The sequence below is a fragment of the Suncus etruscus genome, chromosome 10, assembly GCF_024139225.1.
Source record: "Suncus etruscus isolate mSunEtr1 chromosome 10, mSunEtr1.pri.cur, whole genome shotgun sequence".
NCBI classification, from domain to species: domain Eukaryota; kingdom Metazoa; phylum Chordata; class Mammalia; order Eulipotyphla; family Soricidae; genus Suncus; species Suncus etruscus.
In genome coordinates, this window is record NC_064857.1 from 50,974,129 (window position 1) to 50,998,103 (window position 23,975).

The following is a 23,975-nucleotide window of genomic DNA, read 5'->3' on the forward strand; positions in this document are numbered from 1 at the left end:
GTTTTTTCGGAATATTCAGATGTGTTTCTTGTAGGCAGCAGAAGGTTGGATTCATCTTTTTGACCCATTTTGCCACTCTGTGTCTTTTAATTGGTGAATTTAGTCCATTGACATTGAGGGAGATGATTGTCATAGGATTTAATGTCATCTTTGTAGATAAGTTTGCTGTGTTTCTGATCTCTCTTGTCTTTGAGTAGACCTGTCAGTTTTTCCTTTAAGGCTGGTTTATCATCTGTGAAGTTTCTGAGCTGTTGTTTATCCGTGAAGCTGTGTATTCTTCCTCCAAACCTGAACGTGAGTCGGGCTGGGTGCAGTATTCTTGGGGAGGCATTCATTTCATTCAGTCTTGTCACAATATCCAACCACTGTCTTCTGGCCTTGAGTGTTTCTTGCGACATGTCTGCTGTAAGTCTTAGGGATGCTCCTTTGAATGTAATTTCCCTTTTTGATCTTGCTGCTTTCATTATTCCATCCCTATCTATGGCATTTGTCATTGTAACGAGGATATGTCTTGGGGTGTTTTTCTTTGGGTCTCTTTTAGCTGGTATTCTTCAGGCATGCAGGATTTGATTGCATGTAGTCTTTAACTCTGGGAGTATCTCTTTGATGATGTCTTTGACAGTTGATTCTTCTTGGAGATCTCCTTCCTGGGTTTCTGGGACTCCAATGATTCTTATGTTGTTTCTGTTGAGTTTATCAAAGACTTCTATTTTCATCTGTTCGCATGCCTTGAGTACTTTATCCATTGCCTTTTTGTTTGTCTTAAGGTTCTTTTCCAATTTCTTCTGTTGTGTTGAGGTTTTCTATATCTCATCTTCCAGTACTCCGATTCTCTCCTCGGCTGCTGATATCCTGTTGGCGAGGCTATCCATTGTGGTTTTCAGTTGAGCAACCGTATTTTTCAGATCTGTTATTTCAGTTTGGAGTTTTCTGATTTCTGTCTTTGTGTTCTCTTCAGATCGATCTATGCTCTTTTTGAGTTCTACAAACATATTCCATATTTCTATTCTAAACTCCTTATCTGAAAGGTTAATCAGGTGGTTGGAATTTATTAGGTCAACTGAGCTTTCGTCTTCATTCTCTATGGATCGTGTTTGCCTGCGAGTTTTCCCCATTGTCACGCTTGTAGTGTGGTTTTTCCTGCGTGTTGTGGTGGGGTTCATTGATTAGGAAGAGTTTGTGGCTGCGAAGGGAAGCGAAGCGGCTGAGCTCTTTTGCTGCCTCTAGTTGAAAGTCCTCAGAGTGAACAAAGGCACAGCAGGGCAGAGCAATCCCGCAGCCCCAGAATGTAGGCACTCACCAGCTTCAAAATGCAGTTTTTGGGGGTGCGCTCCCTAGGCCCCTGAGGAAACCTTCGGAAATTCAGAAGCACAGTTTCAGGCAGACAGAGATAGGAGTTTCCCCCGAAGTCCTCTGAGTGAACAAAGGCACAGGAGGGCAGAGCAATCCCGCAGTTCCAGAATGTAGGCACTCACCAGCTTCAAAATGCAGTTTTTTGGGGGTGCGCTCCCTAGGCCCCTGAGGAAACCAGCTTCAAAATTATGATCAGGTTTGAAGAAAGTATACATAGCTTCATGGATAAACAACAGCTCAGAAACTTTACAGACTCAAAATCAGCCTTCAAAGAAAAACTGAAAAAGTCTACTTTAATTCAGGACAGTCCAAGAGAAACTCCAAAGTCCTATATAAAGATCCCATCACAATTATCTCTTTCAACATCAATGGACTAAATTGCACCAGTTAAGAAACACAGAATGGCAAAATGGATCAAAAAGCTGACTCCAACATTCTGCTGTTTACAAGAAAACTTCTAAATAGGAAGAACAAACAAATTGAAAATCAAAGGTTGGAGGACAATCATTCAAGCAAACAACTTCCTTAAAAAACTGGAGTGGTCATATTAATATCAGATAACACAAACTTTAGACTTAGAAAAGTTATAAAGGACAAATATGGACATTCTGTAATAATCAAGGAATATATGTACAATAGAAAAAAAATCTCAGTCTTTTTTTAAAAATTTATTTTATTTAAACACCTTGATTACATACATGATTGTGTTTGGGTTTCAGTCATGTAAAGAACACCACCCATCACCAGTGCAACATTCCCATCACCAATGTCCCTAGTCTCCCTCCTCCCCACCCAACCCCGCCTGTACTCTAAACAGGCTCTCCATTTCCCTCATACATTCTCATTATTAGGACAGTTTAAAATGTAGTTATTTCTTTAACTAAACTCATCACTCTTTGTGGTGAGCTTCCTGAGGTGAGCTGGAACTTCCAGCTCTTTTCTCTTTTGTGTCTGAAAATTATTATTGCAAGATTGTCTTTCATTTTTATTAAAACCCATAGATGAGTGAGACCATTCTGCGTTTTTCTCTCTCTCTCTGACTTATTTCACTCAGCATAATAGATTCCGTGTATATCCATGTATAGGACAATTTCATGACTTCATCTCTCCTGACAGCTGCATAATATTCCATTGTGTATATGTACCACAGTTTCTTTACCCATTCGTCTGTTGAAGGGTGTCTTGGTTGTTTCCAGAGTCTTGCTATGGTAAATAGTGCTGCAATGAATATAGGTGTAAGGAAGGGGTTTTTGTATTGTATTTTTGTGTTCCTAGGGTATATTCCTAGGAGTGGTATAGCTGGACCGTATGGGAGCTCGATTTCCAGTTTTTGGAGGAATCTCCATATCGCTTTCCATAAAGGTTGAACTAGACGGCATTCCCACCAGCAGTGGATAAGAGTTCCTTTCTCTCCACATCCCCGCCAACACTGTTTATTCTCATTCTTTGTGATGTGTGCCATTCTCTGTGATGTGAGGTGGTATCTCATCATTGTTTTGATTTGCATCTCCCTGATGATTAGTGATGTGGAGCATTTTTTCATGTGTCTTTTGGCCATTTGTACTTCTTCTTTGTCAAAGTGTCTGTTCATTTCTTCTCCCCATTTTTTTGATGGGATTAGATGTTTTTTTCTTGTAAAGTTCTGTCAGTGCCTTGTATATTTTGGATATTAGCCCCTTATCTGAAGGATGTTGGGTGAATAGTTTCTCCCACTCAGTGGGTGGCTCTTGTATCCTGGGCACTATTTCCTTTGAGGTGCAGAAGCTTCTCAGCTTAATATATTCCCATCTGTTAATCTCTGCTTTCACTTGCTTAGAGAGTGCAGTTTCCTCCTTGAAGATGCCTGTAGTCTCAATGTCCTGGAGTGTTTTGCCTATGTGTTGTTCTATATATCTTATGGTTTTGGGTCTGATATCGAAGTCTTTAATCCATTTGGATTTTACCTTCGTACATGATGTTAGCTGGGGGTCTAAATTCAATTTATTTAATTTTTTTTTTTTTTTTGGTTTTTGGGCCACACCCGGCAGTGCTCAGGGGTTACTCCTGGCTGTCTGCTCAGAAATAGCTCCTGGCTGGCACGGGAGACCATATGGGACACCGGGATTTGAACCAACCACCTTTTGGTCCTGGATCGGCTGCTTGCAAGGCAAACGCTGCTGTGCTATCTCTCCGGGCCCTAAGTTCAATTTTTTGCAAGTGGCTATCCAGTTGTGCCAACACCACTTGTTGAAGAGGCTTTCCCTGCTCCATTTAGGATTTCCTGTTCCTTTATCAAAAATCAGGTGATTGTATATACGTCTGGGGAATATTTTCTGAGTGTTCAAGCCTATTCCACTGATCTGAGGGCCTGTCCTTATTCCAATACCATGCTGTTTTGATAACTATTGCTTTGTAGTAAAGATTAAAGTTGGGGAAAGTAATTCCTCCCATATTCTTTTTCCCAATGATTGCTTTAGCTATTCTAGGGTGTTTATTGTTCCAAACGAATTTCAAAAGTGCCTGATCCACTTCTTTGAAGAATGTCATGTGTATCTTTAGAGGGATAGCATTAAATCTGTATAATGCCTTGGTGAGTATTGCCATTTTGATGATGTTAATCCTGCCAATCCATGAGCAGGCTATGCATTTCCATTTCCGCGTGTCCTCTCTTCTTTCTTGGAGCAGAGTTTTATAGTTTTCTTTGTATAGATCCTTCACATTTATTCAAGTTGATTCCAAGATATTTGAGTTTGTGTGTCACTATTGTGAATGGGGTTGTTTTCTTTTTCTTTTTTTCTTTTTTTTGGTTTTTGTGCCACACCCGGCGGTGCTCAGGGGCCACTCCTGGCTGTCTGCTCAGAAATAGCTCCTGGCAGGCACGGGGGACCATATAGGACACCGGGATTCGAACCAACCACCTTTGGTCCCAGATCGGCTGCTTGCAAGGCAAACTCCGCTGTGCTATCTCTCCGGGCCCGGGGTTGTTTTCTTAATGTCCATTTCTTCCTTATTACTATTGGTGTATGGAAAGGACATTGATTTTTGTGTGTTAATTTTGTAGCCTGCCACCTTGCTATATGAATCTATTGTTTCTAGAAGCTTTTTGGTAGAATCTTTAGGGTTTTCTAAGTAGAGTATCATGTCATCTGCAAACAGTGAGAGCTTGACTTCTTACTTTCCTATCTGGATTCCCTTGATATCTTTTTCTTGCCTAATCGCTACAGCAAGTACTTCTAGTGCTATGTTGAATAGGAGTGGTGAGAGAGGACAGCCTTGTCTTGTGCCAGAATTTAGAGAGAAGGCTTTTAGTTTTTCTCCATTGAGGATAATATTTGCCAATGGCTTGTGGTAGATGGCCTTAACTATATTGAGAAAGGTTCCTTCCATTCCCATCTTGCTGAGAGTTTTGATCAAGAATGGGTGTTGGACCTTATAAAATGCTTTCTCTGCATCTATTGATATGATCATGTGGTTTTTATTTTTCTTGTTGTTGATGTTGTGTATTATGTTGATAGATTTATGGATGTTAAACCATCCTTGCATTCCTGGGATGAAACCTACTTGATCATAGTGGATGATCTTCTTAATGAGGCATTGAATCCTATTTGCCAGGATTTTGTTGAGGATCTTTGCCTCTGCATTTATCAGCGATATTGGTCTGTAATTTTTCTTTTTTCTTAGCATCTCTGTCTGGTGATGTTGGCTTCATAAAAGCTATTTGGAAGTGTTTCCGTTTGTTCAATTTCATGAAAGAGTCTTGCCAGGATTGGTAGTAGTTCCTCTTGGAAAGTTTGAAAGAATTCATTAGTGAATCCATCTGGGCCTGGACTTTTGTTTTTGGGCAGACATTTGATTACCGTTTTAATTTCATCAATGGAGATGGGGGTGTTTAGATAAGCTATATCCTCTTCCTTCAACCGTGGAAGATTATAAGAGTCCAAGAATTTATCCATTTCTTCCAGGTTCTCATTTTTAGTGGTGTAGAGTTTCTCAAAGTAGTTTCTGATTACCCTTTGAATCTCTGTCATATCAGTAGTGATCTCTCCTTTTTCATTCCTAATACGAGTTATCAAGTTTCTCTCTCTTTCTTTGTTAGGTTTGCCAGTGGTCTATCAATCTTGTTTATTTTTTTAAAGAACCAACTTCTGCTTTTGTTGATCTTTCGGATTTTTTTTGGCGGGGGGGGGGGGGGAATCCACTTCGTTGATTTCTGCTCTCAGTTTTGTTATTTCCTTCTGTCTCCCTATTTTTGGGTCCTTTTGTTGAGCACTTTCTAGTTCTATTAGCTGTGTCATTAAGCTACTCAGGTAAGCTCCTTCTTCCTTCCTGATGTGTGCTTGCAAAGCTATAAATTTTCCTCTCAGTACTGCTTTTGCTGTGTCCCATAAGTTCTGATAGTTTGTGTCTTTATTGTCATTTGTTTCCAGGAACCTTTTGATTTCCTCCTTGATTTCATCTCGGACTCACTGGTTATTCAGTATGAGGCTGTTTAACTTCCAGGTGTTAAATTGTTTCTTCTGTGTCCCTTTGGAACTCACAAATAATTTCAGAGCCTTGTGGTCAATGAAGGTAGTCTGCAAAATTTCTATCCTCTTGATATTATGGAGGTATGTTTCATATGCCAGCATGTAGTCTATCCCAGAGAATGTCCCATGTACATTGGAGAAGAATGTGTATCCAGGTTTCTGGGGATGGAGTGTCCTATATATATCCACTAGGCCTCTTTCTTCCATTTCTCTCCTCAGGTCTAGTATATTCTTGTTGGGTTTCAGTCTGGTTGACCTATCCAGTGTTTACAAAGCCGTGTTGAGGTCCCCCACAATTATTGTGTTGTTACTGATATTATTTTTCAGATTTGTCAACAGTTGTATTAAATATTTTACTGGCCTCTCATTCGGTGCATATATGTTTAGGAGAGTTATTTCTTCCTGCTCTACATACCCCTTGATTAATATAAAATGTCCATCTTTGTCCCTTACAACCTTCCTGAGTATAAAGTTTGCAGTATCTGATATTAGTATGGCCACTCCAGCTTTTTTATGGGTGTTGTTTGCTTGGATAATTTTTCTCCAGCCTTTTATTTTGAGTCTATGTTTGTTCTGACTCTTCAGGTGCATTTCTTGTAGGCAGCAGAAGGTTGGATTGAGTTTGTTTTTTATCCATTTAGCCACTCTGTGTCTCTTAACGGGTGCATTTAGTCCATTGACGTTGAGAGAAAGAATTGTCCTGGGATTTAATGCCATCTTTATATCGAAATTTGGTGTGTCTTTTGGTTAGTCTTGTCTTAAATTAGGTCTTTCAGTTTTTCTCTCAAGACTGGTTTTGAGCCTGTAAAGTTTCTGAGCTGTTGTTTGTCTTTGAAACCATGTATTCTTCCGTCAAACCGGAAAGTGAGTTTCGCTGGGTACAGTATTCTAGGTGAAGCATTCATTTCATTCAGTCTTGTCACAATATCCCACCACTGCTTTCTGGCATTGAGTGTTTCTGGTGACAGGTCTGCTGTAAATCTCAAGGATGCTTGCTTGAACGTAATTTCCCCTTTTGATCTTGCTGTTTTCAGAATTCTGTCTCTATCTGTGGGATTTGTCATTGTGACTAGGATGTGTCTTGGGGTGGTTTTTCTTGGGTCTCTTTTGGTTGGTACTCTTCGAGCATGCAGGATTTGATCACATATATTCTTTAGCTCTGGAAGTTTCTCTTTAATGATGTTCTTGACCGTTGATTCTTCCTGGAAATTTTCTTCCTGGGTCTCTGGGACTCCAATGATTCTTAAGTTGTTTCTGTTGAGCTTATCATAGACTTCTATTTTCATCTGTTCCCATTCTTTGACTAATCTTTCCATTGTCTGTTCATTTGCTTTAAGTTCTTTTTCTAATCTCTCCTGCTGTATGGAATTGTTATGTATCTCATCTTCCACAGCACCAAGTCTATTCTCAGCTTCTGATACCCTGTTCCAGAGCTTATCCATTTTGTCATTCACTTCGTTTACTGACTTTTTTAGGCCTGTTAGTTGACGTGTTATTTCAGTTTGGAGTTTTGTGATTTCTGTCTTCATATTTTCTTGGTTCTTATTAGTGTTCTGTTCAACTCGATCGATGGTTTCTTTGAGTTCTTTGAACATCTTCCATATTGCTAGTCTAAAGTCCTTATCTGAGAGGTTGATTAGTTGGTTGGTCATTATCTGGTCCTCAGAATTGTCATCTTCAGTCTCTATGTCTGATGCTGGCCTGTGATGTTTCCCCATTGTCACACTTGTATTGTGGGTTTTTCTATGTGTTGTGGTGGTATTCATTGGCTATATGATGCAGGCAGCACACTCCTCTGGGTCCGCCCTTTCTGGATGGGCCGACTTGCCTCCAAGGGAGGGGAGTCCTCCGTGGATGAAGCCTCACACAGGATCAAATCTTAGGCCCGAGCACGCAGCAGAGAAGACAGTCTGGAGAGAAATGCTTGCTTCTGTGATCCAGCACAGTTCTTAGTGTGATTTTTTTCTTCTTGGTGCGATGGTGTTCGTTTCTTAGAAAGAGCACAGGGCTGCGTAGCGAAGCGGAGCAAAGTGCTCTGCTGGAGCCTCTTTTCGGCCCACTCCCAAGAGGTTCACGCAAGAGGACAGTAGACAGACACACACAGGCAGCACTCACAGTTTTTCACAGTCGGGCCCCACTCAGTCAGCAATTTCTTACTCGCTCGCTCACTGGGTAGCTTCAGAATGCAGTTTTTTTTGGGTTCACTTCCCAGGGCTCTGAGGAGACCTTCAAAGATTCATAAAAGACAGAGAAGCACAGGACAGGGCTCCTTTCAGGTCCTAAGTTTCCTCAGGTCCTCAGAAGAAGCACAGCAGGGTGGAGACTCTGCAGGTGAAGCAATCAGCACTTCACCTGGCAGTCCCCACAGTCAGCCATTTCTTACTCACTCACTCACTGGGTAGTTTCAGAATGCAGTTTTTGGGGGTTCGCTTTCAAGGGCTCTGAGGAGAGCTTCAAGGATTCAGAAAAGACAGAGAAGCACAGGACAGGGCTCCCTTCAGGTCCTCAGTTTCCTCAGAAGAAGCACAGCCGGGCAGAGACTCTGCAAGTGAATCATTCAGCACTTCACCTGGCAGTCCCCACAGTCAGCCATTTCTTACTCACTCCAAAAATCTCACTCTTAAACTTACATGCAGCCAATGAAGGACCAGAAAAATATTTAATACAATTATTGACAAATCTGAAAGAAGACAATAATATCAACACAGTAATAGTGTGAGAACTTGACTCTGCCCTGTCACCCCTTGTAGATCAACCAGGCTGAAACCTAACAAGAATATATTAGCTGTGAAGTATATATATATTTTTTATTCCATTTATATATACATATATGTGTATATATGTATATATGGCACTCCATCCCCCAAAAACTGAATACACATTCTTCTCCAATGCATATGGGTCCTTCTCTAGGCTAGAATACATAAAACACAATTCCATAAAATCAAGAGGATAGAAATTGTATGAACTACCTTCTCAGATCACAACGTACTGAAATTAGACATGAACTACAAACAGATACAGGAGGATAACTTTAAAATCTGGACATTAAAACAGCTCACTACTAAAAAACCAGTGGGTCTGAGATGAAATCAAAGAGGAAATCAAGAGATTCCTAGGAAAAAATGCAGATGAAGACACAAAATTATTGGAATTTGTGGGACACAGAAAAAGTGGTACTAAGAGGAAAATTTATAGTTTTGCAAGCACATACCAGGAAGGAAGAAGGGTCATACATAATTTAATGACACAGCTCATAAAATTAGAAAGGGTCAACAAAAGGAATCAAAAATAGGTAGGCAGAAGGAAATAACAAAGCTTAGGGCAGAAATCAATGAATTGAAAATCCAAAAAACAATCCGAAAGATCAATGAAAGCAAAAGTTGATTCTTTGAAAAAACAAAGAAAATCGATAAGCCACTAGCAAAACTCACAAAGAAAGGGAGAGAGAAACTTAATAAACCAGGTAAGAAATGAAAAGGGGGAGGTTACTATAGTTACTACTACAGAGACTACAGGGTAGTCAGAGACTACTTTGAGAAACTATGCCACAACACATGAGAACCTAGAAGAAATGAATAAATTTTTATCTTATAATCTTCCACAGTTGAACCAGGATGATCTAGCATATCTAAAGAGACCCATCATTATTGAGGAAATAAAAAGTCTTCTGAAAAACAAAACCCCAGGCTCAGATGGATTCACTGAATTCTTTCAAAATTTCAAGAGGAACTACCACCAATCCTTTTCCGGCTCTTTCAGAAAATTGAAGAAACAGAAGCACTCCCAAATAGTTTTCTTTTGTTTGTTTTTGGGTCACACCCAGTGGTGCTCTGGGGGTTACTGTTAGCTCTGCATTCAGAAATCACTCGTGGCTGGTTAGAGGGACCAGATGGGATGTCGAGATTCGAACCACTGTTTGTCTTAGTTTGGCTGTGTGCAAGGCAAACGCCCTATCTGTATGGCCCCTCCCAAATAGTTTTTATGAAGCTAACATCACTCTGATACCATAACCTGACAGAGAATGCAAACTACAGACCAATATCCCTGATAAACACAGATGCAAAGATCTTCAACAAAATCCTAGCCAATATGATCCAATGCCTCATCAAGATGATCATACACCATGACCAAGTGTAGGTTTCATTCCAGAGAAGCAAAGATTGTTTAACACCTGCAAATCAATCAACATAATACACAATATCAACAAATGGAAAAATAAAAACCATATGATCATATCAATAGATGTAGAGAAAGCATTCAATAAGGTCCATCATCCAATCTTGATAAAAACCCTTAACAAGATGGGAATGGAAGGAACTTTTCTCAATATAGTCAAGGCCATTTACCACAGGCCAATGGAGAATATTATTCTTTTTTTTTTTGTTTGTTTGTTTTTTCGTTTTTTGTTTTTTTGTTTTTTGGGTCACACCCGGTGGTGCTCAGGGGTTACTCCTGGCTGTCTGCTCAGAAATAGCTCCTGGCAGGCACGGGAGACCATATGGGACACCGGGATTCGAACCAACCACCTTTGGTCCTGAATCGGCTGCTTGCAAGGCAAACGCCGCTGTGCTATCTCTCTGGGCCCGAGAATATTATTCTTAATGGAGATAAACTAAAAGCCTTTCCTCTAAAATCTGGTACAAGATAAGGCTGCCCCTTCTCACCACTCCTATCCAACATAGTGCTCAAAGTTCTTGCCATAGCAATTAGGCAAGAAAAAGATATCAAGGGCATCCAGATAGGAAAGGAAGAAGGCAAGCTCTGTTTGCAGATGACATTATTTAGATGACTATACTTACAAAACCCTAAATACCAAAAAGTTTGTAAGTACAACAGATTCATATAGCAAAGTAGCAAGTTAAAAATAAATATCAATGGCTTTCTTATACATAAAAATGATAAAGAAATGAACATCAAAAACAAATCTTATTCATGAGAGTGCCACACAAACTCAAATACCTTGGCGTCAACTTAACTAAAGAGCTGTGGACTTATATAAAGAAAACTACAAAACCCTGCTTCAAGAAATAAAATAGAACATAAGGAAATGGAAACACATAACCTGTTTATAGATTGGTAGGAATATCATCATTAAAATATCAATACACCCCAAAGCATTGTACAGATTTAATTTGATCATTCTTAGGATGTCCATGACATTCTTCAATGAAGTGGATAAAAATCAAACACTCCTGAAGTTCATTTGGAGCAATAAACATATTTTTTTTTGGTTATTGGGCCACACCCGGTGGTGCTCAGGGTTTACTCCTGGCTGTCTGCTCAGAAATAGCTCCTGGTAGGCACAGGGGACCATATGGGACAACGGGATTCGAACCAACCACCTTCGGTTCTGGATCGGCTGCTTGCAAGGCAAACACCGCTGTGCTATCTCTCCGGGCCCAGGAACAATAAACATTTAAGAATAGCTAGAGCAACCCTTGAATATGGGAGGCATTACTTTCCCCAACTTTAAATTGTAATACAATGAAATAGCCATTAAAAATATATTGGAATAAAGACACACCCTCAGATCAATGGAATAGACTTGAATTGAATATTCAGAGAATGTTCCCCAGACATAAAATTAATCAATATTTGATAAAGGGGCACAGAATGCAAAATGGGGCAAGGAAAGCCTCTTCAAGTAGTGGTGCTGGGACAACCGGTCAGCTACATGAAAAAAGCAAATTCAGAACTCCATCTAACATCATGCACAAAAGTCAAATCCAAATGGATTAAAGACCTTTATATCAGACCCAGACCCATAAGGTATATAGAACATCATGTAGGCCAAACACTCCATGACACTGAGACTAAAGGCATCTTCAAGGAGGAAACATCACTCTCCGAACAAATGGAAGCGGATATAAATATACATGGGACTATAATAAGCTGAGAAGCTTCTGCACCTCAAAGGAAATAATGTCTAGGATACAAAAGCCACCCATAGAATGGAAATACCCATCAGATAAGTGGCTAATATCTTAGATATACAAGGTGCTGACAGAACTTAACAAGAAAAAAAACACCTAACCCCATTAAGGGGTTATGAAGTAATGAACAGACAATTCGTCAGAGAAGAAATAAAAATAGCCAAAAATAAGAAAATATGCTCCACATCACTCACTAATCATTAGGGATATGTAAATCAAAACAACGAGGTACCATCTCATGCCACAGAGACTGGCACACATCACAAAGAACAAGAATAATCAGTTCTGGTCGGGATGTGGAGAGAAAGGAACTCTCAGTCACTGCTAGAGAGAATGCCATTGTTCAGCCTTTATGAAAAACAATGAGATTCCTCAAAAACTGAAATTGAGCTCCCATATGATCCAGCCATACCACTCCTAGGGGTATACCCTAGAAACAAAAATATACAAAAATGCCTTCTGTACACCTATATTCACAATAGCCAGAACCTGGAAACAACCCAGATGCCCGGCAACAGATGAATGGCTAAAGAAACTGTGATACATATACACAATGGAATACTATGCAGCTCTCATCAGGAGAGATGAAGTCATAAAAATTTCTTACACATGGAAAATATTATGCTGAGTGAAATAATTTAGAGGGAGAGAAACAGAACAGTCTCACTAATTTGTGGGATTTAAGAAAAATAAAAGACATTATTGTAATATTGTTGTAATATTGTTGATTATTGTAATATTATTGTAATATTGTTGACTCAGATGGTGGAATTGGTGTTGGAATATTACATGCCTCAGACTCATCTATCAATAACTATAAATCTACATAAAATATATAAATTAAAACTTTTAAAAAGGATATTTTATTCAAACTTCATATATTAATACTTAACATATCACTTAAAGCTATAGTATTCAGATACAAAAATAACTACATTAGAATATCACTCACCCTGATAGTGCCACCAACAACTTCTATCACCTTGCCTCGATACCAGATAGTATCTGATCCTCTTACTGCACAGGCTTCTCCCTTTTTCCAGAAATAGGGCTCCAAAAGACCCAGGCATTTCAAACTATTCTGAATATCATTCGTCATTTTTAGTAGCTCAAATTCTGAAAAATAGAAATCATTTTGAGAAAAAGTCCCTATCATTTTCAACATGAGTATATCATCAACATTCAGTCAATCAGTTACTTCACTATTTTTCATAATATACTAGAAGCTTGTTTTGAAGCTAGGGACTAAAAGCATATAAATATCTCCATCTCTGATTATAACTAGAATAATTATATTTACTGTGAGTATCATTAAAAGTTTGAAAATACATGTTATATATGAAATACATATATATAAGCCAGGTATAAATCAACTACCTCTTTAAGGTATCATTTTGACAGCATACCCAAATGAAACAGAGGACAAGTACTTGATACAAACAGCATAATTACTGTAATAAATCAAGATTTTTATTATTTACTATGTTATTATTTACCAGTTTACTAATTGGCTCACAATTTCTCCAGTGAGTATTTATACCCATAACTCATGCTATAAAAGCCAAGCTCTTTAGTCAGCTTCTATCTCCATTTTCCCAATTTGGTTGAGTCTTTGGGTATTTTTTTTACTTCCATAAGTCAGCTTAAATAGCACCTACATGCTTTTATCAGTAATAATAAATAAATAATCTAGAACATGGGTGGCGAACAAGTTCGACACAAAGAGCCAAAATTTTAAACTGTAAGAGTCAGATAGCCACACCATGCACTGACCTGCCAAAACAGACACTCATACAAAAGCATATAATTTTAACAATAATATATTAAACACATATTGCATTTTGCCATTTTGAGGGTCAAAATCCTGCAGTGATGGAGAGGGTGTGCTGCGTCCTCCACACTAAGAACGGCAAGATGTGACCCAACATGTGACGCACGGGTCCCCTGCTCACTGGCCTCTGCAGTTGTTTCTGAGGGATGGGAGACGGGATGAGGCAGCCTGGGGGCGGGACTATGCACCCGCTCAAAGATCTCTCCTCAGAGGAGGTCCCTTTCTCAGAAGCAGTATAACAAAATCCAAACTTGGGAAAGAGCCACAGTATACAAAATAATGATAAGAGGCAAAGAGCCGCATTCATTTTGGCCGGGAGGCTCATGCGGCTTGAGAGCCGTGTGTTTGCCACCCCTGATCTAGAACAATGCCTTGTTTTTGTGTTCACCAACCAGTTTTAATTATGTCTTTCACACCTGTCAAACAAATCTGCTCAGTTAAAAACTATTGCTAGAGGCCTTAAATATTGCTCACATCTTCTAGAATAATCAATGTCAAGATGTATTGTTTGCAAATTAATAAGTAGCATTTAGGAGTCGATATAATGAGACAAAACACTGACTAATTCATAGCTATCATACTTATTCATAGGCAATTTACATTTGAGCTGATAAACTTAAGTTCAATGAGGCCTAGAGAAGCTCTGAGTTCTGCCCACACCTAGGTTGTAGTATTTGTACAGAAGCCTAAAAATATCTGAGGAAGGCTCTGATAGCTGGGGTTCTCAAGGAGCTCTCAGTCGGTTTATGAATTCTTTCTTATTCTAATTATATGTAGATAATATTCTTTTTCCTTGTCCTTCTTGGCCATACCCTACAGTGTCTGGGGCTTATGCCTGGCCTTGTATTGGGGAATCACTCCTGGTGGGGCTCAGGGGATCATATGGAATCCTCGGGTCTGGCTGCATGAAAGGCAAGTGACTTGTGTGCACTATACACTTATTCCACCCTTTTTCTTTTGTTGTGGGCCTGGGCGAGGCAACAGTGATATTCTGTTGTAACTGGGACAGCTAATTACAGTGAGGGTCTGATGATGAAATGGTCTTGGGTCCTGTGGTGCTGGGACAACTCAAGCCAGCCTGGTAGTGCTGTGGTCTTCAGGGTTGCACCCAATGAGTCTGCACTATTTCCTGGCCCCTTGGATGTTTTTCTCCTAGGCCAAACCTACTTAAGTGTCAGGTCTTACAAACCAACCTATAGCTTTCTTACCCCTACAAGAAATCCTGTGTGATATTCAGGAACCATGTGATACTGGGGCCTCATGCATTTGAGAAATGTTTGAGTTATTTTCTTTACTGATCAATGATTTGTATATATTAGGAATTGTGGAAAGTATTTTTATAGGTTTTATATTGTTTAACACTAACAATAGTGCTGTGACAATAAAATGCATAGAAGTCAAACATTTGCTCTAGGTAAGACATTTAAACAATGTCTATCTTATTAGAGAACTGGAGTTATTAGCTATTATTTTTTACTAATTTTAATAATGTAAACAATCTTACCTGACAATTTTGGTACTACAAATATAGTCCCATCATCACCAATGCAACTTACTGTTGCATCAAATACTTTCATATTAGGGATTATTGGTGGTTGATAGCATCCAGTGTTTCTTGGCGCGAGGATTTTCTCTTTAACTTCTGATACAATTTTCTCTTTAACTTCAGAAACTTTGTGCTTGCTGAAATTAACAGTATCTTTTATGTCATGGTAAAGTTTAATTTTAGTTCCTTTAGTAATCATTGAACCTTCTTGTTCTAGAGGAAATTGCAAATACTTCTTAGATAATAGATGGCTTTTCTCTAACTTAATTCTGCAATATTCAAAAGAGGAGAGTAAGCAAAAAGTTATGAGGAGAACAATATAAAAAGGATACTTTAAATACACTTGACATTTAAAGAATAGAGGATATACTAGTTTAAATTAGTAAGTAAATGAAAAAGAATATTAATTTATAAAGACAATTATTTTAAATTATGAACTTGATGAGAAAGTTCAATATATCTCTATTTAAATACTTCAATTTAAATTATTTCACAGGAACCAAAGGTATTTAAATTTAGTACCTGAACAAATTATTTTTTATTTTTATTATTATTATTATTATTTGTTGTTTTTTGGACCACACCGATGATACTCAGAGGTTACTCATAGCTATGTGCTCAGAAATCACTTTAGCTTGGGGAACTATATGGGATGCCTGGGGATCAGGGATCAAACAGCAGTCCAACCTAGGTCAGACACATACACGGCAAATGCCCTACTGCTGTGCCACTGCTCTGGCCCAAATTCTTTTTTTAATTAAATCAACATGAGATAAAGAGTTAAAAAGCTGTAGACACTTGAGTTTCAGTCATATAACTGAACAAATTCTTCTACTTTATGTTTTGGTCACACCTAGTTGTAATCAAGACTTATTCCGGGCTACGCATTCAGGGATCACTCTGGTGGGCTGGAGAGAACTAAGGTGTGCCAAGAATCGAATAGGGGTTGGTCACATGCAGCAAGCACCCCACCTACTACTACTGTACTACTTCTCCATCCCTAATAAGTCATTTGTTTTAAGTGCTTTTAGCCACACCTGTTTACAGGGGTTTCTCCTGGCATGCTCAAGGAGCTATATATATATATATATACACACACATATATACACATATATATACACACATATATGTAAACATATACACATACATATATAAGTATCAACTCTGCAAGAAAAAGGTCCTACCTGCTATGCTATCACTCTGGTCCCATAATCGAATACATTTTATTGTTTTTGGTTTTTTGGTCACACTCAGGCAGCATTCAGGGGTTACTCCTGGCTCTACACTCAGAAATCACTCCTGGCAGACTCAGGGGATCATATGGGATGCCGGGATTCGAACCACTGTCCTTCTGCATGCAAGGCAAATGCCCTACCTCCACACTATCTCTCTGGCCCCCAGAATCCAATACATTCTTAAATGTAACTCCTTTCCTATTTCATGTAAATGTATTTTGGCATACAAGTAATCAGAATTTTCACATGAATTTTAAAATGTTTCTTTAAGCAAATGATTCCAAAGGCAAATGATCCACTATATAATTCTCTGGACCCATGGCTTAGAGTAAAAAATGCCAAAGCAAAGGCAAAAGAGCAAAAAAAAAAAAAAAAAACCACAAAAAAAACATACTAGCATAGTTTTAAATATTCAAGAACCAATAAGCCTGAAAAAGAAATAAGTAATATTTAACAGATCATTTAAAACTGGTTCATCAGGATTGTCCTGTGAATTATTTTTAAATAAACAAAATGAAATTCAGGTTCTTAAGTATGCAGATACAAAGATTAACAAAGACAAAAAAACCCCAAAGTAACAAACAACCCTTATCACAGGGGCCAGAGAGATAGCACAGTGGTAGGGCGTTTGCCTTGGAAGTGGCTGACCCAGGACTAACAGTGGTTCGAATCCAGGTATCCCATAAGGTCCCCCGTGCCTTCCAGGAGCAATTTCTGAGCAGAGAGCCAGGAGTAACCCATGAGCACTGCCGGGTGTCAACCCAAAGAACAAACAAACAAAAAATGCATCACAAATTGATATTTAAAAAATATCTATACCTTGTTTCTTTCAAAGCCAAACCTTTCTTAACCAAATACTTAGAAACATCAACACGCTCTCCTTTCTCATCTTTACAGAAAATTTTCACAGGTAATGGCCACAATGTGTTGTTTTCCTGAAATCATTTAAAAGTAGAATTAAATATAAAACACAAAAATCATAAACATCATACTTTTCATATGCAGTTATTTCTTTGAGATTTAAGTCACACACTTAATATATACACATACATACCCAACCAAGTGAACTTATTTTGGTGTCTTACTGTATCAAGAACAAACAGCATAGCATGGACAAGAGTTCACAAAGAGATTGTAAATTTGCAAAATGTATCAGGAAGGCCTCACTGTAAAGGTAAAAATTACTAATGGGAAAAGTCCAGGCACAGAGGCAGTAAGTGGGAGGGGATGCTAGTGTTTTTAGAAAATGACAAAGAAAACTTTTCTTCATCCTCAAATAGGGCAGTGGAACTATATCCATCAATGACAAGTTTCTGTAGTCTCCTAAACAAATTATAGAATCAAAATTTTCTTCTCAGGTATGGCACCCCAACCCCACAGCAAAGATAAAAGAATTACAAAAACAAAAAATTTCTTCATGTAGTGACAAAATAAGGTGAAAATGAGCAGAAAAAATTACTTCTATTAAAAAAATTACTTCTACCATAAAAAATTACTTCTATTAAAAAATCCACATGAAATTAGAAAAATGTAGTCATGAATATTTTAGTGTTCTAAAAAAAATAGTTTCACTAAAAATATAGCTTGAGAGAATAGGCTTCAGAAATAAACTTTCACATTCTGTTTTTCAACATGCAAATTAACTGAAGAATATTTCATTTTTTGTATTTTGGTTTTTTTGTTTATTTTTGGGCCACACCCATTGACACTCAGGGGTTATTCCTGGCTATGCGCTCAGAAATTGCTCCTGGCTTGGGGGAACCATATGGGATGCTGGGGATCGAACCATGGTCTGTACTAGGCTAGCACTTGCAAGGCAGACGAGAAGCCTTACCTCTAGCACCACCACACCGACCCCTAACTGAAGAATATTTCTTTAGGTGATTTATTTTACCATATACCTGTAAGATGATAGTCGCTTCTGCTCCAGTTAAGTACAATGAAAGACAGTCACAAGCTGTTGCTGTCCACTTGTCACTCCCACCAGTTGGTCTAAAACAAAATTTGACAACTTGTTAATTAAAAATGTGACAGAGTGTCACAACCTCCGTATAATGAACGCTAGCCTAGAGCCCATGGCTAATGAGGTCAATAGGTTCAAAAAGTCTTTGGTTACCTGTACCCACAATTGCCATGAGATGCTTAGGGTAAAAGGAATATTGATAGAGATCGCAGCATAAATTTGCCCCCTAATTTGAAACGTAGTTTTACTACCATCATAAAGATATCTGAGTCCCTCTAAAGACCACCAATATTTCTGTAAATAAAAACTGTTTCCTAGTGACAATAGAGGATATAAAAAAAGAACCTTCACATATAAATATCTGAATCAATTACAACTGGCTTAACAAGAAATACATTTAAAGATGATTGCATGTTACTTTTAACTATCTTCTTTTTATTTTCACTGCTATTTGTGCATTCTCCCATTCTACTAATGAGTAATCTTATATGCTTACTTATGTGTTTAGCAGCTATGTTGATAACTCTCTCCCCTCAAATAGGTGTGATGTTTTCATTTTTATTGTTTTGTATATATTTCATATAAATAATTTCATTTTTACTTTCATTGGTATTTTCATTGTTTTGTATATATTTCATATAAATAATTAGAATTCAAACTCTATGATAGCAAGAATACATATGATGTCATGCCCATCACCTACCGAGAGTGCCTATGATAGTTTATGTCATACATAAAACACTTCAGAATTATTGGAAGTAAAAAAAAAGTTACAACCCCTTTACATCTGACAACTGCTTGAACATTTTTGTGAGTTTCTTTTTGAGGAAATTAAATTTTATATGAATTGCTACCCATAAGTATTAGCTTTAGTTTATAAATTTTGTTTTTAATCATTTTATTAGAGGTAATATAAACAAACCCTATTAATCTATGTAAGGTACTTAAAATTCACTATCTTTCTGGCTTTATATTTTAAAAAATTTCCCATAACAATATATTTAAGTACCATGATTACAAACATGTTTGCAGTTGAGTTTCAGTTATAGAAAAGAACACCACCCTCACCAGTGCAACATTCCCATCAATGCATTCCACCACCTCCCCTCCCTCTTCGAGACAGGTATTCTATCTCTAACTCATTGCCATTGTCATATTTGTTAGTGTAATTATTTCTCTAACTGCACTCACCATTCTTTCTGGTAAGCGTCATATGGGCCTGTCTTTCTAGCCCTGATAGCTATTGTCTCTGGGTAGTATTACAATAACGCCTTTTGTTTTTCTCAAATCCTACAGATTAGTGAGACTGTTCTTTGTCCGTTTCTCTCCCTCTAACTTATTTCACTCAATATAATAGTTTGCATGTCCATCCATGTACAGGAAAATTTCATGACCATCTCTCCTGACAGCTGCATAGTATTCCATTGTGTATATGTGCCATCGTTTCTTTAGCCATTCATCTGTTGTCAGGCATCTGGGTTGTTCCCAGATTCTGGCTATTGTAAATAGCACTGTAATGAATATAGGTGTGCAGAAGGTATTTTTTTTTTTTTTGGTTTTTGGGCCACACCCGTTTGATGCTCAGGGGTTACTCCTGGCTATGTGCTCAGAAATCGCCCCTGGCTTGGGGGGACCATATGGGACGCCGGGGGATCGAACCGCGGTCCGTTTCTTGGCTAGCGCTTGTAAGGCAGACACCTTACCTCTAGCGCCACCTTCCCGGCCCCGCAGAAGGTATTTTTGTATTGAGTTTTTGTGTTCCTAGAGTATATCCCTAGGAGTGGTTTAGCTAGATTATATGGGAGCTCAATTTCCAGTTTTTTGAGGAATCTCCATATTGTTTTCCATAAAGACTGAACGATGGCATTCCCACCAGCAGTAAATGAGAGTTCCTTTCTCCCCACATTTCTGCCAGCACTGATTGATCTTGTTCTCTGTGATGTGTGCCACTCTCTGTGGCATAAAATGTACTTCATTGTTGTTTTGCATCTCCCTGATGATTAGTGATGTGAAGCCTTTTGGAGCATTTGCCCATGAAAAAGTACTATATTTCTTCTTTGAGGACTTGTCCTAAATAGAACAAAGAAAGCCTCTTCAACAAGTGGTGTTGGCACAACTGGCTAGCCACTTTCAAAAATGCGAACTTAGACCCCCAGCTAACATCATGTATGAAGGTAAAATCCAAATGGATTAAAGACCTCGATATTAGATCCAATAAGATATATAGAACAACATGTAGGCAAAACACTCCAGGACATTGAGAGTAAAGGCATCTTCAAGGAGGAAACTGCACTCTCCAAACAAGTGAAAGCAGAGATTAACAGATGGGACTCTATTAAGCTGAGAAGCTTCTGAACCTCAAAGGAAATAGTGCCCAGGATACAAGAGCCACCCACTGAGTGGGAGAAACTATTCACCCAATACCCATCAGATAAGGGACTAATCCCAAATATACAAGGCACTGACAGAACTTTACAAGAAAAAAAATATCTAATCCCATCAAAAAATGGGGAGAAGAAATGGACAGACACTTTGACAAAGAAGAAATACAAATGGCCAAAAGACACATGAAAAAATGCTCCACATCACTAATCATCAGGGAGATGCAAATCAAAACAGCTATGAGGTACCACCTCACACCACAGAGATTGGCACACATCACAAAGAACGAGATGCCCTTCAACAGATGAATGGCTAAAGAAACTGTGGTACATATATACAATGGAATATTATGCAGCTGTCAGAAGAGATGAAGTCATGAAATTTTCCTATACATGGATGTATATGGAATCTATTATGCTGAGTAAAATAAGTCAGAGAGAAAGACACAGAATGCTCTCACTCATTTATGGGTTTTAAGAAAAATGAAAGACATTCTTGCAATAATAATTTTCAGAGACAAAAGAGAGGAGGGCTGGAAGTTACAGCTCACCTCATGAAGCTCACCACAAAGAGTGATGAGTTTAGTTAGAGAAATAACTACATTGTGAACTATCCTAACAATGAGAATGTATAAGGGAAATAGAAAGCCTGTCTAGAGTACAGGCAGGGATGGGGTGGGGAGGAGGGAGATTCGGGACACTGGTGTTGGGAATGTAGCACTGGTGATGGGGGTGTTCTTTACATGACTGAAAACCAACCACAATCATGTTTGTAATCAAGCTGTTTTAATAAAGTATTTAAAAAAAGAAAATAAAGTTTCTATAAACTCAACAGAAACTATATGAGAATTATTGGAGTCCCAGAAACCCAGGAAGAATCAACAGTCAAGGAAATCATTTCAGAGAAACTCCAAAGCTAAAGAGTGCATGCACCCAAATTCTGCTTGCCTGATGAGTACCACCAGCTAAAAGATCCAAAAAATCACCCCAAGTTACATCCTAGTCACAATAACAAAGAATACAAAGGCCACCCACAAAATGGGAGAAACTATTCACCCAATACCCATCAGATAAAGGGCTAATATCTAAGATATGCAAGGTACTGACAGAAGTTAAAAGAAAAAAATTTAACCCCATCAATAAAGTGGGGATAAGAAATGAACAGACAATTCCTCAAAGAAGAAATAAAGACTTTACATCACTAATCACCAGGGAGATGCAAAACAACAACAAGGTACATTTCATGCCACAGAGAGTGGCACACATCACAGAGAACAAGAACAATCAGTGCTGGCGGAAATGTGGGGAGGAAGGAACTCTCATTTACTGCTGGTGGGAATGCCATCGTCCAGCCTTTATGGAAAACAATATGGAGATTCCTCAAAAAACTGGAAATTGAGCTCCCATATAATCCAGCTAAACCACTCCTAGGGATATACTCTAGGAACACAAAAATCAATACAAAAATACCTTCTGCGCACCTATATTCATTACAGTGCTATTTACAATAACCGGAATCTGAGCACATAGCCAGGAATAACCCGAGCGTCACCATGTGTGACCCAAAAATCAAAAGAAAACCAAAAAAGAAAATTGAAAACTCTATTTGATTATTTATTTATACAATTAAAATTAGATTTAAAAATATATATTTTTTGGTTTTTGGGTCACACCCGGTAGTGCTCAAGGGCTACTCCTGGCTCTACGCTCAGAAATTGCCCCGGGAGGCCCCATTCTGAGGCCCTCTCCCTAGCCCGGGGAGTGCTGGGGGGCTTGGCAGGCCCCCAGCCATCCTTGTCTTTTCCCCCTGACTCCAGGCCTTCCCTGGGTGCCAGCTCAGATGGCCAGAAGTGGGTTCAGGTGGACTCTTAGGGGTCCTCAGGCTTCCCCCTTCCATCCGTATTCCAGAGGGAAGGTGCATGGGGAGTAGGTTGTGCAGATATCTGGCTTCCGGTTTCCTCTTTGAATCTGGAGGCCAGCTCTTGCCAGGTATGGTGTTTGGGGAGGCCCCATGCTGGAGGCCTTCTCCCTAGCCTGGGGAGTGCTGGGAGGCTTGGCAGGCCCCAAGCCAACCCCCTCTTTTCCCCCTGGACTCCAGCCCCCCCTGGGTGCTGGCTCAGATGGTCAGAAGTGGGTTCAGATGGATTCTTAGGGGTACTCAGGCTTCCCACCTCCTTCTGTACTCTAGGGGAGAGGTGCATGGCGAGGAGGGCGGGCATATATCTGGCTTCAGGTTTCCCCTTTGATTTTGAAGGCCAGCTCCTCTCATGCATGGGGTTTGGGAGTCCCCATGCCGGAGGCCTTCTCCCTAGCCTGGGGAGTGCTGGGATGCTTGGCAGGCCCCCATCCATCCCTCTTTTTCCCCTGGACTCCAAGCCTTCCCTGAGCGCCGGTCCAGGTGGGCTCTATAGGGGGTCATCAGGCTTTCCCCCTACCTCTCCCCACAGTAATGAGAATGCGCTTTGGGAGGAAGGCGGGTCATTTTGCACTGATTTATGTTGGGACAGTCACTGGAAATTTTTTTCCTTGGCCTCCTATTGATAGTATTGAATGCATACAGTTTATATATGCATAATATCCATCTTGTATTGTGACCTTGATACTGCCCTTACAAATTTCTAATTTTTTACTGCCTCAGTCCCAACCCTTATTTCCCCCCATCTTCCCATGTAGGTGCAGCTCATGTCATGAAGCTCACCACATAGAGTGATGAGTGCAATTAGAGAAATAACTACACTGAAAACTATCATAACAATGTAAATGAATGAGGGAAATAGAAAGCCTGTCTTGAGTACAGGTGTGGGTAAGGTGGGGAGGAGGGAGATCTGGGAAATTCGTGATGGGAATCTTGCACTGGTGAAGGAGGGTGTTCTTTACATGACTGTTATTATACAAATACAATCATATTTGTAATCACAGTGTTTAAATAAAGATAATTAAAAAAAAAAAGAAATCGCCCCAGCAGACTCAGGGGACGATATGGGATGCTGGGATTCGAACCATCATCCTTCTGCATGCAAGACAAATGCCTTAATTCCATGCTATCTCTCCGGCCCCAGATTAAAAAGTTTTGTTAAGACCCCCAAGTAGCCAAGAAAAGACTCAAAGAAACTATGATACATACACAAAATGAAATACTAAGCTTAAAAAAAAGATGAAGTCGGGCTGATGCGACAGTACATGGGTAGGGGGCTCTTGCCTTGCACACAGAAAACTCAGTTTGAT

The 23,975-nt window shown here is 39.1% G+C and overlaps 1 protein-coding gene across 1 annotated transcript in view; it reads right to left on the reverse strand.

The window, feature by feature from the left end:
• RNF17 (ring finger protein 17) overlaps positions 1 to 23,975 on the reverse strand; it is a 180,713-nt gene that overhangs the window by 46,521 nt on the left and 110,217 nt on the right. Inside the window, exons 23-26 of the mRNA XM_049781640.1 lie at positions 18,308 to 18,398; positions 17,226 to 17,341; positions 15,130 to 15,440; positions 12,747 to 12,910 (exon numbers count right to left, since the gene is read on the reverse strand). Coding sequence (XP_049637597.1) covers positions 12,747 to 12,910; positions 15,130 to 15,440; positions 17,226 to 17,341; positions 18,308 to 18,398 — 682 coding nt within the window. The remainder of the gene's footprint in view (positions 1 to 12,746; positions 12,911 to 15,129; positions 15,441 to 17,225; positions 17,342 to 18,307; positions 18,399 to 23,975) is intronic.